General features: G+C 41.4%; 1 protein-coding gene across 1 annotated transcript; it reads right to left on the bottom strand.

Annotated features, from left to right (window-relative positions):
- Positions 1-19,435, bottom strand: LOC124999750 (mucin-2-like). The gene is made up of 43 exons (XM_047574758.1): positions 19,330-19,435; positions 18,888-18,932; positions 18,244-18,469; positions 15,757-15,886; positions 15,603-15,666; positions 14,519-14,601; positions 14,060-14,255; positions 13,829-13,954; positions 13,613-13,733; positions 13,404-13,539; positions 13,237-13,314; positions 13,042-13,111; positions 12,822-12,959; positions 12,548-12,697; positions 11,649-11,743; positions 11,421-11,553; positions 10,891-11,134; positions 10,721-10,761; positions 10,423-10,511; positions 10,127-10,281; positions 9,898-10,036; positions 9,265-9,369; positions 8,875-9,069; positions 8,685-8,757; positions 8,434-8,603; positions 8,134-8,290; positions 7,590-7,694; positions 7,295-7,436; positions 7,162-7,190; positions 5,372-7,033; positions 4,779-5,020; positions 4,450-4,636; positions 4,018-4,231; positions 3,691-3,863; positions 2,887-2,956; positions 2,653-2,762; positions 2,514-2,545; positions 1,989-2,142; positions 1,797-1,834; positions 1,584-1,691; positions 645-681; positions 419-527; positions 1-316 (listed from the first exon to the last, which is right to left on the bottom strand). The coding sequence occupies exons 1-43, from the start codon at positions 19,376-19,378 to the stop codon at positions 148-150; spliced, it is 6,789 nt and encodes a 2,262-aa protein (XP_047430714.1). The 5' UTR covers positions 19,379-19,435; the 3' UTR covers positions 1-147.
- Between the last annotated feature and the right edge of the window lie 2,233 nt (positions 19,436-21,668).

Genomic DNA, 21,668 nt, shown 5'->3' with positions numbered 1-21,668 from the left:
GATTAAAACGATTCCCTTTATTTGACAGAAACAGATTTGGCAGATTTTAATCATCAATTAAATTTGATCACAAAAGATTTGACAAATCTACTGTGCTCAGTGCGAAGTTCTTTTACTCCTGGCTTTGGTGTGCGCTCCCTGTGCATTTCAGCGCCATATACCGCAAGTTCGACACTCGCACCTGGTGATGTGCCGGTAGGCGTATCGTCTGGAGGTGAGGTCGGAGCACTGCAGGGTCACCATTCCCTCCACCGAGTCCCGCTCCTGACAGCACCTGCTGTCCTGCTGCACCCGCAGGTCACCGTTCAACACCACCCTGTGGCAGCGGAACGAGAGTGGGATTGAGTGGATTAGGTGGGGAGGAAGACTCGGCACATGACTGGTAGAGTAAGCAGAGCTAAAGTAGAGCTCTTCTCACCTGACGTGAGACGCGCACTGTCCCTTGCACACCGGCATCTGTGCGACGGCGGTACAGTTGTCTATGGTGATGTTGACGCTGGACACCCTGGGTGCACAAGTCTGGTTACCTGGGATTGGAAGCGATGTCATACAGGAAGTAAGATGTCAGACTTTGAATTGCAAAGTGACAATTCTAAAAGCTGAGAATGAAATTAGTTTTAGTACTTTGTTTTGACATGACTTACATGTAAAGCAGGTTTGGCCGTCCCAGATTCTGTCCTCCTGGAGAATGAAACGCTTCATGGTCAGCTGCTTATTTAAACATTACTGAGTTATGTTCTTCATGTTTTTGTTTTTTTTTTAATAATTATGCTGCAGCAGTAAACCGACTTTCATAGCCATTAAAGGGGATGAGATACCTTCCACTGCTGTGTAATCATTGATTGTGTTTTTTGATTTCTAAAATGTACTCTATCACAAGACACTAAGCATTTAATACAGTTTTTACAGTAAAAGCACATAACCAATAGTCCAATATTTTCATAACTCCACCCGTTCACTGATTACTAACTCTAATAAGTCAAAGGAGTGGACAAAGACAGACTTTTCATTGACTCCAGGCATCCGAGAAAATGACATCCTATTTAATTTTTGATTACAGTCTCTACCGCAGTAGGAAATCCCACATATGTACTTGTAGTTTCAGTGACGTATTGTGTTTTAATGTTGCATGTATGTAGTGTTGGCACGTTGCAGGCCTAAAATGGCTAAGCTTAAGCTTTACTGTCTGCACACAGGTTAAAATGATGAATGATTAAAATGATTTAAGGGACATTCTGAGACTTAACGACCAACCTGAAACCATTAAATGAGGAATGGCTGTTTTTTGGTTGCCTTTTGTGCTATAGTGCCACCTGAACTCATATTTTTCGGTTTCTGTTCTCTAACAGTGCATGTTTAAAATAATCCTTCAGGACCCAAGCAGCTACTCAGCTCGAATCTGGATTTAACTGCTTCATCATCTCTTCAGTCAACATACATGTAAGTTAAAGACCTCGACCTCGTGCTGTGATTGTAGCTTTATTTACATGTAAAATTCTGCGATCATGTGAGAAACACATTAACTAAACTATAAAGAGGTATAATAGAGGATGTTTAAGAAACATCGTGGGGTGTTTCCGTACCTCTGGGCAGCTCTCTGTGGAACATGCTCTAGCCTCGGTCAGAATGCCATCTGCGCTGCAGCTGAATGACATGCAGGGATGAGCCGGGTCTGTCCATTTGTCACCCAGCTACATAAAGACAGATATCAGTGAGGCACAGGTTACATCCAAAATGGAATTTTGAACAATGGACAAAACGCTTCTTTGTCATGTTGAAATTTAAGCGCTGCATACCCTGTACGTCTGTCCTTGATAAATGCAGTTCTGGTCAACTGAAACACAGCAAGCGGTATGTGTCCCATTACAATCAGGCAAACCTAAACGGTTAAACGATCTAATATTCTAAGCAACAGCAAAGAAGTAGCTATATGCAAATTAAAGAGCGTATGCTAATGCATGCAGACTACACATAGTGCCAGTTCTTACCACAAACTGGATCACCACAGCAAGACGTGTTCTTTAAAACAGCGTAAGGGCCGCAGAGAGGGGCCGGCTTGGGAGGTTTTGGAGAACACTCCTCGGTCAGAGTCTGGTTGTTACACCTACAAAGTTGGCAATTGGACTGCCACACTTCACCAGGCTGGGAGACAGGCATAGGAATATATGTTAAGACCTACAGTACATACACACATTATGTACAATTATATCACATTTTTAAGATTTAAGACTTAAAGATTTCTGCCACTATTCTGAAAAGACATTTGCTCCACTGAATTGAAGGTACACACAGAGCATACTCCCTGCACTCCTTTCAGGAAATGTTTCCGATATTTGGTCATATCTAAAAAGTTATTTCCATGAAGGTGTGTTTCTGCTTCCAGACAGAATTTCTGGGCTTTTTTTTTTTTTTTTTGAAAAGTCACTGCTGGCTAACATACCTAATTTGGAATGTGTGAATGGGATTTACTGATAACACTTTTTACTGTACATTGATGAGTAAAGTATATTTACTAGTTTGATTGTTCCATCTGGTCCTTTGCAATCTGTGGAGAAGACAAAAAGAGAAAGAAAGTCATTGATTTCCCTGCATAAAATTTCAAAGAAAAGCCCCAGTGGAGACATTGTCACTGGTATAGACTATGTTACTCACAGTCACAGTCAGGCAAGCAGACGTCTGAATATTTTCCTGCCCTAATTAGGTTGGGAGGACAGAAACAGCCTGTGCTGCTCTTCTCCAGGGAGGACCCCGGGTAGCGCTTTCTGAACAACCACGACAGAGGAGAAACAGAAATGATGAAACTCTTTACAACCCACCAGCTTTCACCGGATTGAGTAACATATGAAAGAAATGTGTGAGGACATAGTTTGATAAAAGTCTCCAAACCCTCCGTCGCAGAAGTCGTCCAGCTTGTTTTGACACTCTCTGTAAACCAGTCCTTTCCTGCACGGCACATCTGAAACATAAAACTCAAGTTCAGGGAAAGTATGTAATTGTTATTTTGACCAAATCCAACTCAAATTTCAGCCTGGTCCGTGAAACCTAGAGAAGTGCGCATATTTGTTAAGACAATAATGAAGGATGGAGTAAGCCACTCCAGAGAAAGAACAAACACTTTTGTCTCTTTTGTCAGTGCTCCTTCAAAAGCACCACCCCCTTAAATTCTTAGATGTCAAATTGCGAAGGCAACAACAAAAGACAGAATGAATGATGAAGAAGCAAGTCACATAACATTAGCTTGGTAGGGGATCAGCCAATCTGGGAACCCATCCATTATCGTCTGATGACTTAATCTCTGGGGGCAGCGGCCATTGTTTCTGAGTTTTCCATGTAGCCAGTGGAAATTCCAAATGACAGATAACAAACTTGCGGGTCATGACTTCCTATTCTATGTTTACAGTCCAACTAGCACTTAAAGTGAAGAGAATTAACTCATCACAACATCTAAGATTTTGGCTTAACAAATGAGATGTGTTAGCTGGCTTACTGAGAGAATATAGCAGGTGCACTGCCTTTTTTTCTCTCTTCTCTGACTACTACTCTGTACGCAAACGTGAACTGGAAATCTTTCGGCACCAAAATCTCATCTCTAAAAGGAAGTGTGTATTTGATCAGAAAGGCTCATTCCATCGTTAATCTCTGGTTTTATTGGCTATGTTGCACCAAGGCAAGAAAATAATGGGGACATACCACAAATTCCATTGGTAAGCTTTCTCCAGTCAATGCAGAAACCCACCGCTTTACATTCCTCAGCAGCTTGTTCCAGAGAAGAGCAAGAACCGTTTGGATTCTGACACGAATCAAACTTGCAGTTCTTCTTTTTAAGGCTCAGATCCACATGTTGCCTGCAACTTTCAAAGACTCTGAGAAGACAGAATAAAAAAATGTATACAACATACAGTCAAGGTTAAACACGGGAATTTACTAAAGCCTTTACTAGGATATGAACCTATTACCTATTCTACCACCAACGACTAGTTCCCTGACCAGGACTATATGTTAGTGTGTGGAGCTTACGGGTGGTCTAGCAGTTCACATAGTGGGCTTGGGGGGCAGGTTGAAGGGGTAGCAGTGGGTGTTGTCACAGAAAAACAAGGTACATCCCTTGGTGCAGAAACACAGGCTGGCTTCAGAGGATCAGGATACACCCAGTCATAGGCTGTCTTATCACAGCAAGTGTCATCCTCGATTTTCCCTCCCTTACGAACACATGATGCACCACCACATACACCTGAAGGGAGGATGGAAAAGTGGGTTCAGGGGGGAAAAAAAGGTATTATCTCATATGTCATATGAGCTGTGCAACGACACTCTAAAAGTCCGACGGCCACATTAAAAAATAAATAAGGATGTGACGTCATTTTGTGTGTTCAGAGAGAGAAATCGTCCGTATCTGGTTTCCTGCATTCAGTCACACCTGTAGACTACTACTTTACATCCAATACCCACCACATTGTCCCTGTGTGTTGTTGACGAAGTGCTCCATAGCCAGATTGACCACCAGGTTATAAGTTGGAGTGAGGGAGACAAAAGAGCGGATCTCTGGGAGATAAATTGAGACCTTGTACCCTGTTGTCTCAAACTTTAGTCCATGCTCTTCATATGGCGGCTGTATGGTGACGTTGTTCAGAGTGACCTGAAGCAGATGAGATCAATTTCTCAGCTTTTCAGGCGAACAGGGTACTCCAAGTTACTTAGAAGCAAGTTTTGATATAAACATGTCCTGTATCACAGGAAGTGGACTCAAGGTGTTAAATAAAAGATGTATTATATCCTACCTGTACTGCAAACAAATCTGGGACGATACTGAGGGTAGCTATATTGTTCTGATATTTCAGGATGATGCCTTTAGCACAGGAGCCCTGAAGGCCTGATATACAGTAAAAGTTGTCCACAGCAATGGTTAGATTATGACGTGGTGACCGCTCCTCCACAAGGATGTAGGTGCATTCATCCAGAAAATCAAAGGTTACTCCTTGGAATGAGATGTAGTGTGGGTCTCCATACAGCTCACATTGACCTGGGGTGGGTACGTAAACGAATATTTTTCACAGAAAACAAGAAATGTTGGGGTGACATTGCCATGAACTTCACTTACAAACAATGATTCTTAATATCCTTCAATATTCTTTAACCTTTCTTCTAGCTCAATCATCTCATCAAACAGAGTTAGAGTTAGTAGGTTTGTTGTCCTGCTGTTATGACATCTACAAGAACATCATTATGGACTGATTCAGTGAATTAAGAGCAAATTTCTTCTATGGAGCACAAATTTATACTATCAAAATGATTACAGTCAAAGGTGAATAAATGTGGTATAACATAGCCAATGAAACATTATATTAAGCACGAAAGAAGAACTGTGACTTACAGTTACACTTAGGAATGTCATAGCATCCATCTGAGACATATGTGAGCAGATCTCTAGGACAGGTGGGAACCATAATCTCTGGACGAGGCAATGGGGTCAACTCTATCTTCTCTTTTTCACACTTCTTATAGAAGCAGTCCTCTACCCATGTATCACCACAATCCCGCATTTCTTTCTTCTTCAGGTCTGTACACTTACAGGGTGGTACAGTAGATGTTGGTGTTGAGATGGTGGTATGCTCAGTGGTAGCTAGAGTAGATGTCGGTGTGGAGGTGGTGGTATGCTCAGTGGTCCATGTTTCAGTGGTAGCTAGAGTAGATGTTGGTGGTGAGGTGGTGGTACGCTCAGTGGTGGCTAGAGTAGATGTCGGTGTGGAGTTGGTGGTATGCTCAGTGGTCCATGTTTCAGTGGTAGCTGCAGTAGATGTTGGTGTGGAGCTAGTGGTATGCTGAGTGGTCCATGTTTCAGTGGTAGCTAGAGTAGATGTTGGTGTGGAGCTGGTGGTATGCTCAGTGGTAGCTAGAGTAGATGTTGGTGTGGAGCTGGTGGTATGCTCAGTGGTCCATGTTTCAGTGGTAGCTAGAGTAGATGTTGGTGTGGAGCTGGTGGTATGCTCAGTGGTCCATGTTTCAGTGGTAGCTAGAGTAGATATTGGTGTGGAGTTGGTGGTATGCTCAGTGGTCCATGTTTCAGTGGTAGCTAGGGTAGATGTTGGTGTGGAGTTGGTGGTATGCTCAGTGGTCCATGTTTCAGTGGTAGCTAGAGTAGATGTTGGTGTGGAGTTGGTGGTATGCTCAGTGGTCCATGTTTCAGTGGTAGCTAGAGTAGATGTTGGTGTTGAGGTGGTGGGAGGCTCAGTGGTCCACGTTTCAGTGGTAGCTAGAGTAGATGTTGGTGTGGAGTTGGTGGTATGCTCAGTGGTCCATGTTTCAGTGGTGGCTAGAGTAGATGTCGGTGTGAAGGTGGTGGTATGCTGAGTGGTCCATGTTTCAGTGGTAGCTAGAGTAGATGTTGGTGTTGAGGTGGTGGGAGGCTCAGTGGTCCACGTTTCAGTGGTAGCTAGAGTAGATGTTGGTGTGGAGTTGGTGGAATGCTCAGTGGTCCATGTTTCAGTGGTAGCTAGAGTAGATGTTGGTATGGAGTTGATGGTATGCTCAGTGGTCCACGTTTCAGTGGTAGCTAGGGTAGATGTTTGTGTTGAGGTGGTGGGAGGCTCAGTGGTCCACGTTTCAGTGGTAGCTAGAGTAGATGTTGGTATGGAGTTGGTGGTATGCTCAGTGGTCCATGTTTCAGTGGTAGCTAAAGCACCTCCTGTTACGATGGTGGATGGCTCAGTGGTCCATGTTTCAGCGGTAGCTAGGGTAGATGTTTGTGTTGAGGTGGTTAATGGCTCAGTGGTCCATGTTTCAGTGGTAGCTAGAGTAGATACTGGCGTTGAGGTGGTGGGTGGCTCAGTGGTCCATGTTTCAGTGGTAGTTATGGCTGTAGTTGCTGGTGTTGAGGGGGTGGGTAGAGTTGACCATGTTTCAGTGGTAGTTGAAACATTAATAGTAGTAATCAATGTCGTAACAGTAGTATAAGTTGTTTCGCTGGTAGTTGAAGCAGTTGTACTGGGAGTACTTGTTGTTGGGATGGTGGTAGGTGCAGTTGTAGGTGGAGGTGCTGTCAGAGACGAAGAGGCATACTTAATGATATTTATCGTCTACCTAACATAATTGTGTTTGTATATTTTCTCAGACACATTTAGTGGGAAATATAGTTGCAAAAACTGATATATATTTCATACTTACAGCAACTGATTATTCCATTTTCACAGGGGCTAATGTAAGAGACATGAAATATCAAGAAGTCAGCAGCACAACATTTTTGCAAATGTGTGTATATATGTATATATATATATATATTATAAATGGGTCAACTTACCACTCAATAGAGTTTATTATCAGCACTTTTCCAGAAGGAACGACAGTGTCATTGAAATAACAGGTGCAGTTCTTCAATGTGGTGCATTCACCAGTATTCTCGTCATAAAATGGTACCTCCTTTGGACATTTGGGGTAGCAGCCTTTACAGTGAATAAACATAATTCAGAACCATTAATAAGACCATCACTCAAAACAATCTATCAACCCATATCTTAATTCTAAAGGTATTATCATTTTAATTCTAATTTAATTTCAAAAGATATTTTTACTTTCATTTAAATACTACTGGTTACCTTCCAGCTTGTGAGATAAGTAGTTGCCACAGGTTAACGTCCTACCACAGGCTTCATAGTGCCAGCTACACTGGCCCTGTTCGTTGTAGTAGTCACAGTAGACCGCTGTGTAAAGGTGAAAGGTGTAAATTCAGGTAATCAAAATAATCAAGAATGAAATGGAACCGAACATAACGGAAAGTGTTTATAGTATGTAAAACACTGATGTTATTTTAGTCATGTCATCATTTTGCCAGCAAGTAATGGAAAAAGGAGGAGCAGTCACAGTGAGCCGTTAGATGAAGGGCTGCAGGCACCTACAAATTTACAGTTAGTTTTTACCAACTCCTCTCACTGTGTCCTACTGTTCATACTCATGTCATAAGCAAAAAAAGGAAATATTTGCATACAGAATGATGGAAAAGGCCAATTACTCCTTCACTCAAACTCAAACAATTTGTTTTGCTGACCCCCAAATTCAGTGACCTGCAGCACTGAACTGAATTAACTGATACCACAAGCAAATAAACCGGGGTTGAAATGTTTGAGAAGATTGTCATCTTACGGCACAAATCAGGTGTTCTCCAATTTATGCAGACATCCTGATCACTGCAGGCCTCTGCATAAGCTGCCACAGCTGTGCAGAAGCCCAAGAATTTCCCTTCAAACTCACAGGAGCAAGACTCCTGCACACAGGCCTGGTAGTATGGCTCTGGATCCACCTGAGGGTTGGTAAACATCCAGCAAAATGTCAGTGTTTAGGCATTGGGGATAAATGGCCAATTCCAGTTTGTGCATTAATTCCCCCTTCCTACAAAATTTGCATTAGGCCTTGAACAGAAATCCAGTAAAATACATGCTGCACCTTAAAGTGGCAATCTTTGAAGGTGTCTCCCCTAAGGATCATACAGCGCCGCTGGGCCCAGGCTGAGCAGTAAGAGTTGCGCTCACATGGAAATATCTCAGTGGTCACATCAGAGCAAGGTGGAGTGGCGGCCTTCCAGCTGTTTCCAAAGTCCAAGGGACCGGCCAACACTACAAACACAGGTTAGGCTTTATATCGATCATCACGATTAAAGTATCACTGCAACTAAAACAATGAGAAAACCAAATTACCTGCTGAGCCACGTGTCTCCAAGTCATTCATTTCATTGGAGTCAAAGTTCCCGCAGAGGCCACACACTTTGTTCTGCAGGAAAAGAACAAACTAGAAATAAACTTTTTTCTTTTTTACATAAAATTATTGCAGAGGTGCATTTACTTCTGCGAGTCTTATTTTGAAAAAAATATTGTATCCATGACTTACCCTCCATTTCTGATGCAATTCTATTGTGATCCGGGTGTGTTTGTCCCATATGAGGGTTATACCTCTGCTTGGCACTGAGATTATGATATAGAGTCCCACGGTGTGCGTGGTGAAAAGTAAATCTTGCTCCACAGTCCAGCCATTTTGGATTTGTTTGGTCACCTTCATGTCACTCATCGTCAGAGTGACTTTGTTCTAGATGAGAAATTTTTGATGAGTTGGTTAGTGTATTGCTTTTGTGGCATATGGCAATTAACTGTAGCTAGCCCACAAAATTGTGCTGATAATTTTGTGGCAATCTATTTCACTTGGAATCAGCAATGGGGGGAGTGAACATACAACTTATGTAGATGTAAAATGAGGGAAAGGAAAGCAGAAAGAGACATCCACCTGTAGGTCCAGGACGATGGAGCGAGAGCAGGTGAGTGCCTCATCGCAGCAGGGTACACTCTCCACTCTCACTGAGAAGGTGCCATTCGTGCTTCCACAGTAATCCTGAAGTAAAAAAAAACTTAAATGAGAATATGACCAACTGTAGACAATATTTCAAAAATGCTATGCAATAAATACCAAATTACACTGCTGGTTAGTGGGGTTATGTCTACTGATGGAAATATACAAGAGATCACGAGTTAGATGTGTAACATTAACAAAGGGTGTAGTAAATTCCTGTAGTGCTTCTTAGTGAAAACAAATCCCATAAAAGGAAAAATTAAGCTAACTAACAAGTAAGAAAAACTGCAGTGCCTCCAGTGGCCACTGGAGGCTTGCTCCAAGAGGCGAGTTAAAATGCCCAACTTTATAGTAAATCTTTACACAATAATGGGAGTGGCCCAAATTGCACTTTACAGGTCAATGCCCTTACAGTTTTCTAGATGTTGGCCTTGGTATCATGTGCCCACCTTATTGAATTATGCCCAGAGTCGTGATACTGCACGTCTAAATCACTCTTTTAGGAATCCTACGGGTGGCTTCATGAAAGGTTTTCGACCACAGTTATATACATTCAATATTTGGTCTCACCTCTACTAGCGTGTACTGACAGTGTCCGTCAAAGCGATACCACTTAGTGTCAAAGGTCTGGTAATGACCGTTTCCATAGACTTGACATGTCCCTGGACACGGCTCATCTGTGCAGTGCCACTGACCCTGTCCACAGACACTGTAAGATAGAGTCATGTACCTACATTACTACGCAGATGAATACGGCATTTTGAATGATCTTAGAAAGCAGAACTAATGAGTTTGTTACCATGTTTTACACTTGGTTTTGACATGCTCTCCTGCGCCGAATACTTTGCCACTGTACATGCAGGTACAGTTGTGCACAGAAACACAGTTCCCGTGGTGATCTTCATACTGATCATACGGGCAGTAGCAGCCACTCACACAGGTCGTGTTGGTACCCTGGAAATTCAGCCAAAAGAAAATGTTTTAACTTAAGAAATTGTTGAAAAATAAAATTCCTATGGCTTTCTAAGAAAATTTTGAATAATAACATATGACAAATGGCAACCATGGATATAAATGTATAATACATTGACCTACCAGTGGTCTGCTGAGACTGTCACAAGTCTTCTGAGCCGTGTTAACTGGGTACTCTGAGCAGTGAACACAAACCTTCCCATTCATGCAGCCTGACACAACACACACAATTTTTCATTATATTGCTGTTATGTGAGAGTAAATCATAACAATAGCATCACTATGGTTAAAGTCATTATAGACAAGATTTAAGTTTGCTAAAAATCTTTGCATTTCATTTCCTTGTATTATATTGGTAAGCTGAAATGTACATCAAAATGTATGAATAAATATGAATGGATAAACATGATCATTTATTTACCACAATCCTTGGAACAGTGCAGTTCTCCATTCTCGCAAAGGCTTTAGAAAAAACGAAATATGGGGTCAATACCCCAATGCTGGGTCTTTTATATCGCCATAAAAAGCACAGTCACTAATAAATTGAATTGACTGTTTTAAATGCTAAAAAAGTTTAAGTGATCAACTCACCACTGTCGTCCGTCAATAACGACGTGCCCCGGGGGTGTCGTGCCACCGTTGTAGTGACACGGACACTCTGCCTTTGGGGTGCAGGTGTGTCCAACATTCAGGTGGGTTTCTTCGGGGCAGCCACAGCCCTCCACGGGAGCATCTTCCAGCCCACAGCGAGGGTCCGGCCCGGACAGGGAGAGGCACGTACGGTTGCAGGCCAGTACGTCGTAAGAGAACTCTTGGTTCTTTTGACACTTCAGGGCTGTAAAATTCACATAAAATACATGTAGTTTGCGACATGGCTGACATTGCAATTTACTTTAATTGCTTTAAATTTACGGTATGGTGGATGAAAGACGCTTACAGGGTGTGATTAGTCCAGCGGTAGAATGCAGAGAAAGAAAACAAATACCGTCTGTAGACTGTCTAATTTTTTTTCTGTTTGCCATTCACTGCTATACTTATTTTTTCCTAAATAAAGTCCCATAGCGTCCACAAGAATGGACAGGACTTTGGCTCTTTGATTTATTTCTACGAACTGAACTCACTGCAGTTGGTAGCCTTCCTCCAGTTGCCAACTTCAATCCCCAGTCCAGCGCAGGCCTTGGCATAGCTGCTCAGAGCGACACACCAGCACTGCAGCAGATTGCTGCCACAGTTGCATGTTCTTTGGATGCAGGCCTGAAAGTAACAAGAATCCACCATTGATAAGCCAAACTCAATGAAACTGTATTAAGAACTACTTCGGTCTGTCTCCTGTTTAAAAGTGTTCTTACTGTGTGGTACTCATCAGTTGGGATATGGCCGTGGCACAGAGCAAAGATCCCAGTTGGGTTGTTCAACACAGCACACTTTTCATCAGCAAATATTTCTGAACACAAAATGAGATCAAATCATTAAATATGCGAATGGGATATAATTATTTATCAACATTAGGAAACAACTTAATCCCCAACACTGAAGGAATATGGATGAAAAAACATTTTTATAATGCCCATTGCTGAAGTGCCTTGAGCAAGCACATAACCCCCAAACTGCTCCCAGGTGCCGTACGAGTGCCGGCTAATTGCCACTTCTGTGAAGGGAAAAGCAGCACAAAACAGTAATCGAGAGCCAAGATGGTGGATCTGGTAGAGAAAGCAGATCATTTCCATGTCTTTTGGGAAGGCCCAACTTCACTTGTCATTGGCAGGAGATTGGCAAGACATTAGATGGTTGAAGTTCCTTTCCATGATTGAGGTATTACAGTTTGGGTAAAAAATAACTAGATTTACAAACGGGTAAGGAAACACCATGCGACTAAAATGCTATATATTTGTTCATAGTGATAATTCTGAAAATTTTTGATTACACTATTTTATTTTAATCTAATCTTATTTTATCTTGCTTTTTACTTGTGTTTCTTTTAGTGTTATTTTTATGTGCAGCTAAGCCACTGTGGCCAAGAAATTTCCTTCATGGATCAAGTATAACACAAGCTATTGCTGGATGATGGGTGGAAACAGAAGTACCAGATGTGGATTACTGCGTTTATGTAATGAAAAGTAATTGGTACAAATGGCACAAATGACAAATTTTACTAACTTTGTAAAACCTGGATAAAATTTGTTGTGCAAATCAACAGTCCGGGTTCAGTGCTGAGTTTGAGAAGTAGATGAAATTAAATAAAATTTACCATTGTCAGCGCTGACGCAGGTTGGAGGTATGTTCACGGCACAGCTGCCCACACTCCAGGACAGAGCGAAAGGTTGGGCTGAGTTCTCGACGATCCCGCTGCTGGTGGTGAAGTCATCTGTGGTGTCATTGTTGCTGTTGCCACAAAGACCTGAAAGACATCTCTGCATATCAGAACAAATCCAACCAGCTCATGCCACAGAGGACATAGATAGCATTTTGAAGTACCTATCCCTATATATTCTTTTGGCCTCTGAGTTTTAACAAAAACTAACCTGAAATCACGCCATTGTAGTTTCTAGGCGGTGTGATGTACAGCTGGATTTCTGGAGACATCTGGACTTGGATCTTCATGTCAAATGATGTGTGGACTTGAACGTACATTGAGGACTGCCAGAAAACCAGGGCATGATCTGACAGGTGACAGGTAGTCTGTGAGCAATCAAACCATTCAGTATGTACTTCAAAAATCATTTCTTCCTTTTTTCTTCTTACCAGACTGGTGAAGTTCAGTAATTTCTTGGTCTCCAAATTTAAGCGTGTTCTGCGTGAATGTGTAAATTTCCTGCAAATTCAAAAAGACAGATATCCTTACAATTACAATTACTTACACTTCTCTTCCTTGGTATTGGTTTATTTGATAGAATACGGCACAGAGTGTGGAAGTCAACAATTAAAATCTGCTTTTACCTGGAAAAGCTGGAGAACAACAGTTTTCAGAGATGGTTCTTTTTCAGAAAACTCAACTGTTATTGTCCAGTTGAGACCCTGCACACAGTCATAAAAGTCTGCAATTAGCATCCTAAACAATCAGAATTGGATTGACATCACATGACAACGTTGTGGGTAAAATTTACCTGCGAGGCCACGTATGTACATTTACCAGGAACAATATATCGTTTGCCATCAAAGGTTGTCACAAACTGTCCTTCAATGAGACATCTGGATGGGCAGAAGTTACCAGAGCAAATCCACTTCCCACCATTACACCGGCTGAGGACACATGATATTAAATGAAATTTAAATTGATCATTTGTATTTTTTTTTTTTTTTTAAACCTACTAACCATGACTGACACTTGGTGCTTCGTATGTCTCCAGTTGCAAAGCTCTGGCCGGCGAACACACAGGAGCAGCTGGACTCATCGACACAGTGGAAGCCATCTGAGCGATCATTAAGCACCTTACCTATGACGCAAATGTGATTAGGGTCCGGCAGGCAAAACAAAAAACTGATCAGCAGCGCAGAGAAGTGCTGAACTGCACATCCGGACAGTGCTCACCATTTGGGCAGATGCAGGAACTGGTGAGATCCTGGCTGGTCAACCGTGGGTTTGGATTGGAGCAGCTAGGAACAAAGGCTGGACCTTGCTCTACATAAACCAGGTCTCCAGGACAAGTCGGCGGAGCTACATTTGCCAGCAAATATCAATGACGAAAGACAGTATGAAAGTAAATACATTTAAAGTGGATCTGAGACAACCTTGAGGCTATATTAATAAAAGTTCATTTACCACATTGCGTAAGGGCTCTCCATAAGTTCCAGACATAGCTGGTGTTCCCACAACGCCAGACAATTTCTTTGAAGAAAGCGCAGTTGATGGATTTGCTATTTTCATAGGTGTAACTGTTCTTGCCACAGAGTTGAATATAATGAGGTGTTTGAGCTTGCAGACAATCCAAGGTGTGGGAAAAGAATTGACTGCATACCTACAAATATAAGAGGAACCATCTGAACATCTGGGGCTAAGACATAGTGGAATAGTCATAGAAGAGAGTTGAATGGGTTGAATACACTACAAAAACATATTAAACATGACATTTATAGATAAATTCAGATCTACATAATAGTCATCCTAGTTTCTTTACAGTGCCTTAAAAAAACAGCAAAATGAACGGCAGAAACTGAAAATGATTCTAATTTCTTTTGTTTGTATCTTAAACTGAAACAGCAATGACAACATTCAACTTACTGTATTACTAGCAGCAACAGTATCTCGGGTTTGACATGTGTCCTCGCTAAGCACGCTCTCTGTGATCAACAGCTGTTTGTTGGCTGATTTCAGAAAAACAAAGACAAACGTCAAAAATAGTTGATAAAGGTTTACACTCCAATGAAATGTGACTTTCTGTAAGTAAGTCAAATGTTATACTTGTGTTTTTTCCTTGATTAAAATCTAGCATCACATACAGTTACATGTCTTAATTATAATAAGTTCTTATTATAACATACGTGGATATTGATACTGATGCTTATATATTCTATTAATTTGACTCTTAGACTACTCTTATATTACTCAATTATGGTCTATAATACCCAGTGTTTATAGTATCTATAGTACTGATTCAACGGTTTCTTAAAGAACTTATTATGCATTAAGTTCAGGAATAAGATGGCTCATTCCATTTCCCTCGTTTACCTATAAAGATGTCTAACTGCTCTGCTCATTTCAGTTCTCAACTGTCATCCTCCCCATTTTTTTTTCTTTTCTTTGCTTCCTTTCCCCCTTTTAAAGGAACCAGGAAGACAAGAAGCTTCCTTTGACTCATGCCTTCAGCCTTTATCATCCCTCCATCTGTTTCCTTTGAGTCCCATCACCACATAAACTTCCTTGCTCTTTCGATGGCAAAACCTCTAGTACTACAGCAGCCAATGCTACATAGGTCCAGAGCTGCCAAATATCAAAATTAAAAGTGAAGAATTAAATATAGAAACACATGAAATGAATGAATTTAAAAAAATAACCAATGAATTAAAACAATAATGAATAAAATAAGATGCCATTAAATGCACCAGACAGAACCAGGGATGAATTGATAAAATGTGACTTTAAAAGATATTTCTGTTTTTGTTTCCTTCTGTATTTAACGCTGAAATAATTCTCCTATTTATTTTCTTTTCCATTTAATTGTACAATTTATTTATTTATTGAATTCCATGCTTGAAATTTAAATTTGTGCATTATTTAATTATTATTGGTATTTGTGGATGCTTGGGGAAGAGATAGAGAAACTATTTCCTGTTTGTATGTTTCAGAAGAAGCCGTTGTACTGCACCTGGCATGTTGTGTTTTCCACACAGTCCAGTCATGTCAGCGCTGAGCTCCTGGTCCAGTTCCACCTTAATAACAAATCATACAGATGCTAAATCAGGGCTACACAGTGATTTATACTGTATGCATCAGTGGACCTACGTAGAGGCTCTCCTCACCCACAGTGTGTCAATCCCCTTAGCTGCATTGTGCCAGGTGACAGACAGAGGAAGCAAGGTGCTCCTCAGTCTGGTGTAGATGCCATAGCGAAAAATATGCTGGTAGGTGTGGTCATAAGGAAGGGAAACACTGTAAAACAATAAATACACACAGGCATCTGTTAAGAATAAAAATTAATAAGTGAAAAAGCTAGTGAAATATTATACTGACCACCTCCCTCCGAGCGGCGGGTAAGTCACCTTGCAGAGAGTGACAACCTTCATATGACACCATTTTACTCAATACATAATCACAGCCAAAGCTAATTTTCAACTTAGCGCCAAATAAAATCATAAACCACCTGTGAATTAAAGCAAATTAAACTTTACTTATAAAGCACCTTTCCTACAAATGAATTGCGGCACAAGGTGCTTCACATATAAAACAAGCAAATATAAAACAAACCTGCTGAACCCTCCCCTTCCCACACACACACACATGGTTAACCACCCCAGTGCAGGCAGAGAAGTCAGTGCCACAACCATAGGCAGTGACCGAGCCCCCCAATCACGCTGAACCAGGACCATCCTGACAGCGACGCCACAGCCAGAGTCAATCACAGGTCCTAGTGAAGACCTCAGTGCGCTAGACAACACTAGAGCTGGGGTAAATGGTTAAAAAACAACGATAGATGAAAAAAAAAAAAATCATTCCCATACTGATCCCTCATGGGGAAATTCCTTCTCTGCATTTTGACCGATGGAGGACCGATAACTTTAAGCTGTAAGAAGTTCTCTATATAAAGTTAAGGGCATCAAGTGGGCCTGGGTCATCAGGAGACACGGCTATGTACAACTGTGTATAACCAGCGTAACTGTGAAAACTTATTCCATGTCTCCTGATGACTTCCCCAAGTGGCAGGATGTACAGATTAAAAAGTGTTGGACCTAAGATTGAGCCTTGGGGGACACCACAATCCAGTTTGCATTCCTCAGAAGAGGAGCATTCATCTGTAAAATTGTCTGCTAGTGAGGTAGGGTTTAAACCAGTTAAAAACGGTACATGTTGTGCAGTCTGCTTAAAAGAATATTGTGGTCTACGTTCTCAAATGCTGCACTTAAACTCAATAGAACCAAGGCCGAGAGTTTCCCTGAGTGTCCATGTTCATTCGAATATCATTTAAAACCTTGATCAGGGCAGACTCAGTACTGTCATTTGTCCGAAAACCTGACTGTTTCATACAAACTGTGAGTTTTCATAAAATCACTGCAGATATGAGACGATAAGGTGAAACTTTTGAGCAGGAGTTTTATTTAAGGGCGTATTCACACCAGGAAAGTCCGATAGTTCACTTGCTTCGGTCCGGACCTTTTTTAAAAAACAAAAAAACCAAACTTGGTTTGGTTTGTATTCTTATTCCATTTTTTGACAAGTGAACCAAAATTGTAAACAAACCCACGTGTGTCCCGTAGCCACTCAATCCCTGGATAAAAATTATTGGCGGGATCTTTGGTGAAGTTTTTTCACGTTAAGCCGACACTGCGTTGGAGTCCAGTCAAAGCCTCCCTCGCACATTCTCTCGGCAATTTGGGCGTAGACGTCAGGATTTTTGTGCGATTTTTGTGCGTCAAACAGCTATATATCGAGGAGGCAGATCTCTCTTCTGTGCCCCATGTTGACCCACGGCTCATTCTTGGTATAAAATAGAAACGAATGAATGAGTGAATGAAAGGACCAATGACCGATCACAACATTTTTTGTAACTTTATTGTTCCTGGTATACCAGTTAGTGATCGATCGTACAATTTTGTTTTTTTCTTGTTTTTAGGGACGAAACTGACGCTTATTTTTCCTGTGGACACCTGCGGCGAATGGATCATATTAAGTTTGTTTAACTTCAAGGCATTGGCGGCCGTGAAGTTAAATGAACTTGATATAATTTAAACATTAAACATTTAAGAGTGGCTTGAATGGGGCAAATTTAAGTTTTTTCGTTAGATTTGGAATGGTTCTGACTTTACATAATGTAAAAAAGGACATTATTTCTGTTAATTAAATGCAGGGCCCATACACGTGTCAGGCTTTTGTGTGTTGTACTGGTGGTTTCAAAGGCGGGGTCAGTTTTTCTGTAAGATATTAATTACATTAGGTACTGTACCTGAAAAGATCCCCTTTGTGTGTATGGTGAATTGTTACAAACAAAAGCTCGTTTAACCCAAGAAGACACTCAGATGTTACATTTGGTTCGGAAAAGGTTTGGATTGCATTCACAGGACAAACGAAGCGGACTGGGCTTCGTTAGGGACTCTGGTGTGGACCAAACAAGCGAACAGAGTCCCAGCTGCACAGGTGGTCTTGGTTCATTTGTTTGGTCCGTACCAGCGTCCGCTGAATTGTATTCACACCTACCTAAAAGGTCCACACCAGAGAAAAGGTCTGTTTTAAGCCTGGTGTGAATACGACCCAAGATCAAAAACTAATAAAGACTCAGAGAAAGAAACACAAACCTCTTCATCTCCACCAGTATGCTTCCATTGCGCAGAATGGTCCTGACTTTGTTGATGATGATCTCGACCTGGACCAGCAGCCCGCTGGCCCCTCTCTGCACGGTGATGTCGCATTCAACTCGGTTGTGGGTGAAGTGGGTGAAGGTGAACGGGCAGTTGGAGCGCACGTAAAAGCTTGAACCGTTGAAAGGCTGGACGACGCCGCTGCCAAACGTCTTACAAGTGTCTGATCGCAACAAAATTCAATCAGGGACAATTCAAACTGTCTCAAGGCGCTTTGCAAAACTCGGAGCCCGGGTTTGTACATGATACATCAACAGTACGTGACACTAGGTGATCCAAGGAGGATTGTACAGGATGAAACGAATGGATAGAGCCAATATTCAGAGTAACAGTTGTTGAAAAGAAAGATCAGAAAACTACATTAGTGATGATAGTTGTCATTACAACTGCATGGAATGACAAAATACATTTATGAAGTTTCAGAAGCAGATTAAAGATTTGATTCCGGTAGGAATGGATAATAAATTCATTCTAATCAATGCCAAATGAATGAAGGAATGAATGATGGCTTTATTTTTAGATTGAAGAAAGATGTGTGAGATTAACTGATCACAACCCAAAATGAATGGACTTATACTCACATTTCTGAGTGTGTGCTGTTGTCACAGATTCCGTGGTTCCAAAAACTAGGAGAACAGTAGTTTACAGTAGTATACATGAATACACTCAAAATGTGCAATAAAAATCCAAATTTGGTTCAGAGCAAATAACACTATTACACTTGATATATTTAATTAAATATAGACATAGTGCTCATACGGAAAAAAGTAAGGGCACGGTTAAGGTGCAACAGATTTTTTGTTGTCTTCTTCAATGTTTTGGGTTTAAAATTTAGAATGGAAATCAGCAACTAAAGGCAAATAACATTTTTTTAAATAAAATATTGCAAATTAGCAAATTATGCTGCTAAAATCTGTGATAATTAAATCTTGCAAGAATACTTGTTTCACTATAACACATAAAAATTAAATATTAGGTAATAATTATAATAAAAGTATGCATTAATGATTGACTGCATGATACCTGAAGCCAGAGAGAAGCAGAGAGCCAGTATCCATCCCTGTGAGGCCATGTCGCCGTGTGCTCCCTCGCTGCAGGAGAACAGGTGAGACCAGGAGGAACTGCACAAGCAGCCCCTCCCGGCGCTATATATGCAGCGTCCATCTGCGCACACACACACACACACAAACTGCCTGAATAGACGCGCAAGTGCGTGTGCACTCACATGCACTTCCTTCAGTGAAGCTACCAGGAAACAAACAGTAAATCAGATTAAACATTCTACTAAGTTGTAATTAAGAAACATGGAGAGCACAGCACAGTGCTGGTAAACAGCTTACCTTAAAGGATATCCTGCTTATCATGTTGCATTTACAAGTGAATAAATCTGTTTTTCCAATGGTATTTCCCTGACATACACTCCCGTGAGAAATTGCAAGTGTGAAAGAGAGATCAGCGTACATATAAAGAAGCGTCACACAAATGGAAGCACAAACACAGTGTTTGAAAACTGAGCCTTTAAATCTTGTGTTTCCTTGTGTAGCTGTTAAAGGAAGACTTGTTAATTATTTTTGTGTGTGTGCAAACAAGGAATTTCTTTTGATTGTTTTTCATCAGGATAAGATCTACTGTGACAGGAAGAAGGTAAGGAGCAAAAAGAGGCAATACATCAATGTCACCAATATCCTCCCTAATAGGTAAAATATTAAGTCCTGCATCAAGAAAGGAAGGTTACTTTTGGCAAACACAGGTGAACCAGACAAAGCCTTGCTGGTTAAACAGAGGCCAGTGAAAAATGATGTATGAAGTAAATGAAAGGATGCATGACCCAGGATGTGGTTAGTTATTTTTCAGAGCTTGAAGTGAGGGAAAGCACCAGATTTAAGATTCATTCCGCAAACGTCAAAAGCGTACGAGTGCAGGTGAAACGAGGAGGGAGGAGGTGAAAGGATTAGGTGGATTAGCAACACGCAAGCAGACTTCATTAAACTTGAGATGTTTCACTCCAACCCACCTCCTGCTCCAGGGACTTGATCATGCTTGTAAATCAATCAAAATACTCCATACGTGATGTCAGCACCTGCAAAACCGAGCAACTGTGAGGAGCCCCAAGACAGGACGCCCTGAGATTGCTAACTTTTGTCGCTTTTTGGAATGACAACCACAAATCCCCTTAAACCATTAACGATGAAGATACATACAGTGTGTTTTTAGCCCCTACACACATTTTACTAGGGGCTGGATCCTCACAATAGCCGCTGAATGTGCAGACGCCACAATAAAATAAAAAAGATACAACAGGTACAGTATAAGTTAGCTGGAGCTACCTCCCGCATGTAAACGGTCTAACCTAGTTAGCGAGTGAGTGATCCATCATTTTGGACTGACGTCACTGCCTATTTCACCCTTCGCCACTGGAGACAGAAGCATTGTGGAACCGTGTTCAATGACATTTGTAAATGATTAATTAATTAATTGAAATAAAGTTAAATGTCAAGCCAACCGAAGGTCCAGTGACTTTTCTTTTTTTTGTCTGCATTTGTCCACACAGTTAAATACGACAGGGTGTCAACGTTATATGAGACTGATGCAGTTATATTGCTCACTCAGGAATGACGGGGTCCAGGAGGGTTCTGTGCAGATCTTTGGAGAGATGGGAGAGTCCAGGAGGGGAATGGTGTCCTAATAGAGGAGCTAAGCCAACGATAGGGCACATAGTGATATAGTGAAAGAGCGGGCCAGATCTTATTAGACAGGACTCATCAGTTCTTCTTGATCTTGATCACAAGCTGTCAGATGACACCACACATGCACGTGGGCATTCGATAAACATGAGTGAGACCATTACCAGTGTCAGGTCAGGAGACCTGGCCCCTGAAAACCACCACCCCAGTGTGTGGGAGCACATGGGTACCAAGACCAGAGAACCACCATAGTGTGGCTAGTATGTATAGTCAGAGAACCTGCTCCTTTGCGGTATTCGTTTGTGTATATTTCATATTTCATTCTGCAGAGACGCCTCATAAAGTTGAGGCTGAAAGAAAAACAAAAGGAGCTGTGTGAGACTGCGAAAGGGAAAGACTAGTCTGCTTTTCCTCTGCACTGCTCTCGAACAAAGAAGTGGTATGGACATTCTTTATGAATACGGGTTGCTACAATTCAACCAGCTATACTATATGGTATTTTTCTGTATGGTGTTTCAAACGCGTGCTCCATGTGCCAACTTTTAACTTTGAGCACCTGCACCTCCAAACGTCTCTGCACGGCCCTGGTGGGCGACATCTGCTGCTAGTTTTGGGTAGATACATAGATTTACCTCCACGCTGGTTGTTCGGAGCTGGAAAGAGTCACCGCTCTGCACC

The sequence above is a fragment of the Mugil cephalus genome, chromosome 22, assembly GCF_022458985.1.
Source record: "Mugil cephalus isolate CIBA_MC_2020 chromosome 22, CIBA_Mcephalus_1.1, whole genome shotgun sequence".
NCBI classification, from domain to species: Eukaryota; Metazoa; Chordata; class Actinopteri; order Mugiliformes; family Mugilidae; genus Mugil; species Mugil cephalus.
Note: the sequence above shows the minus strand (reverse complement) of the source record. Positions and strands in the feature narration are given on the sequence as shown.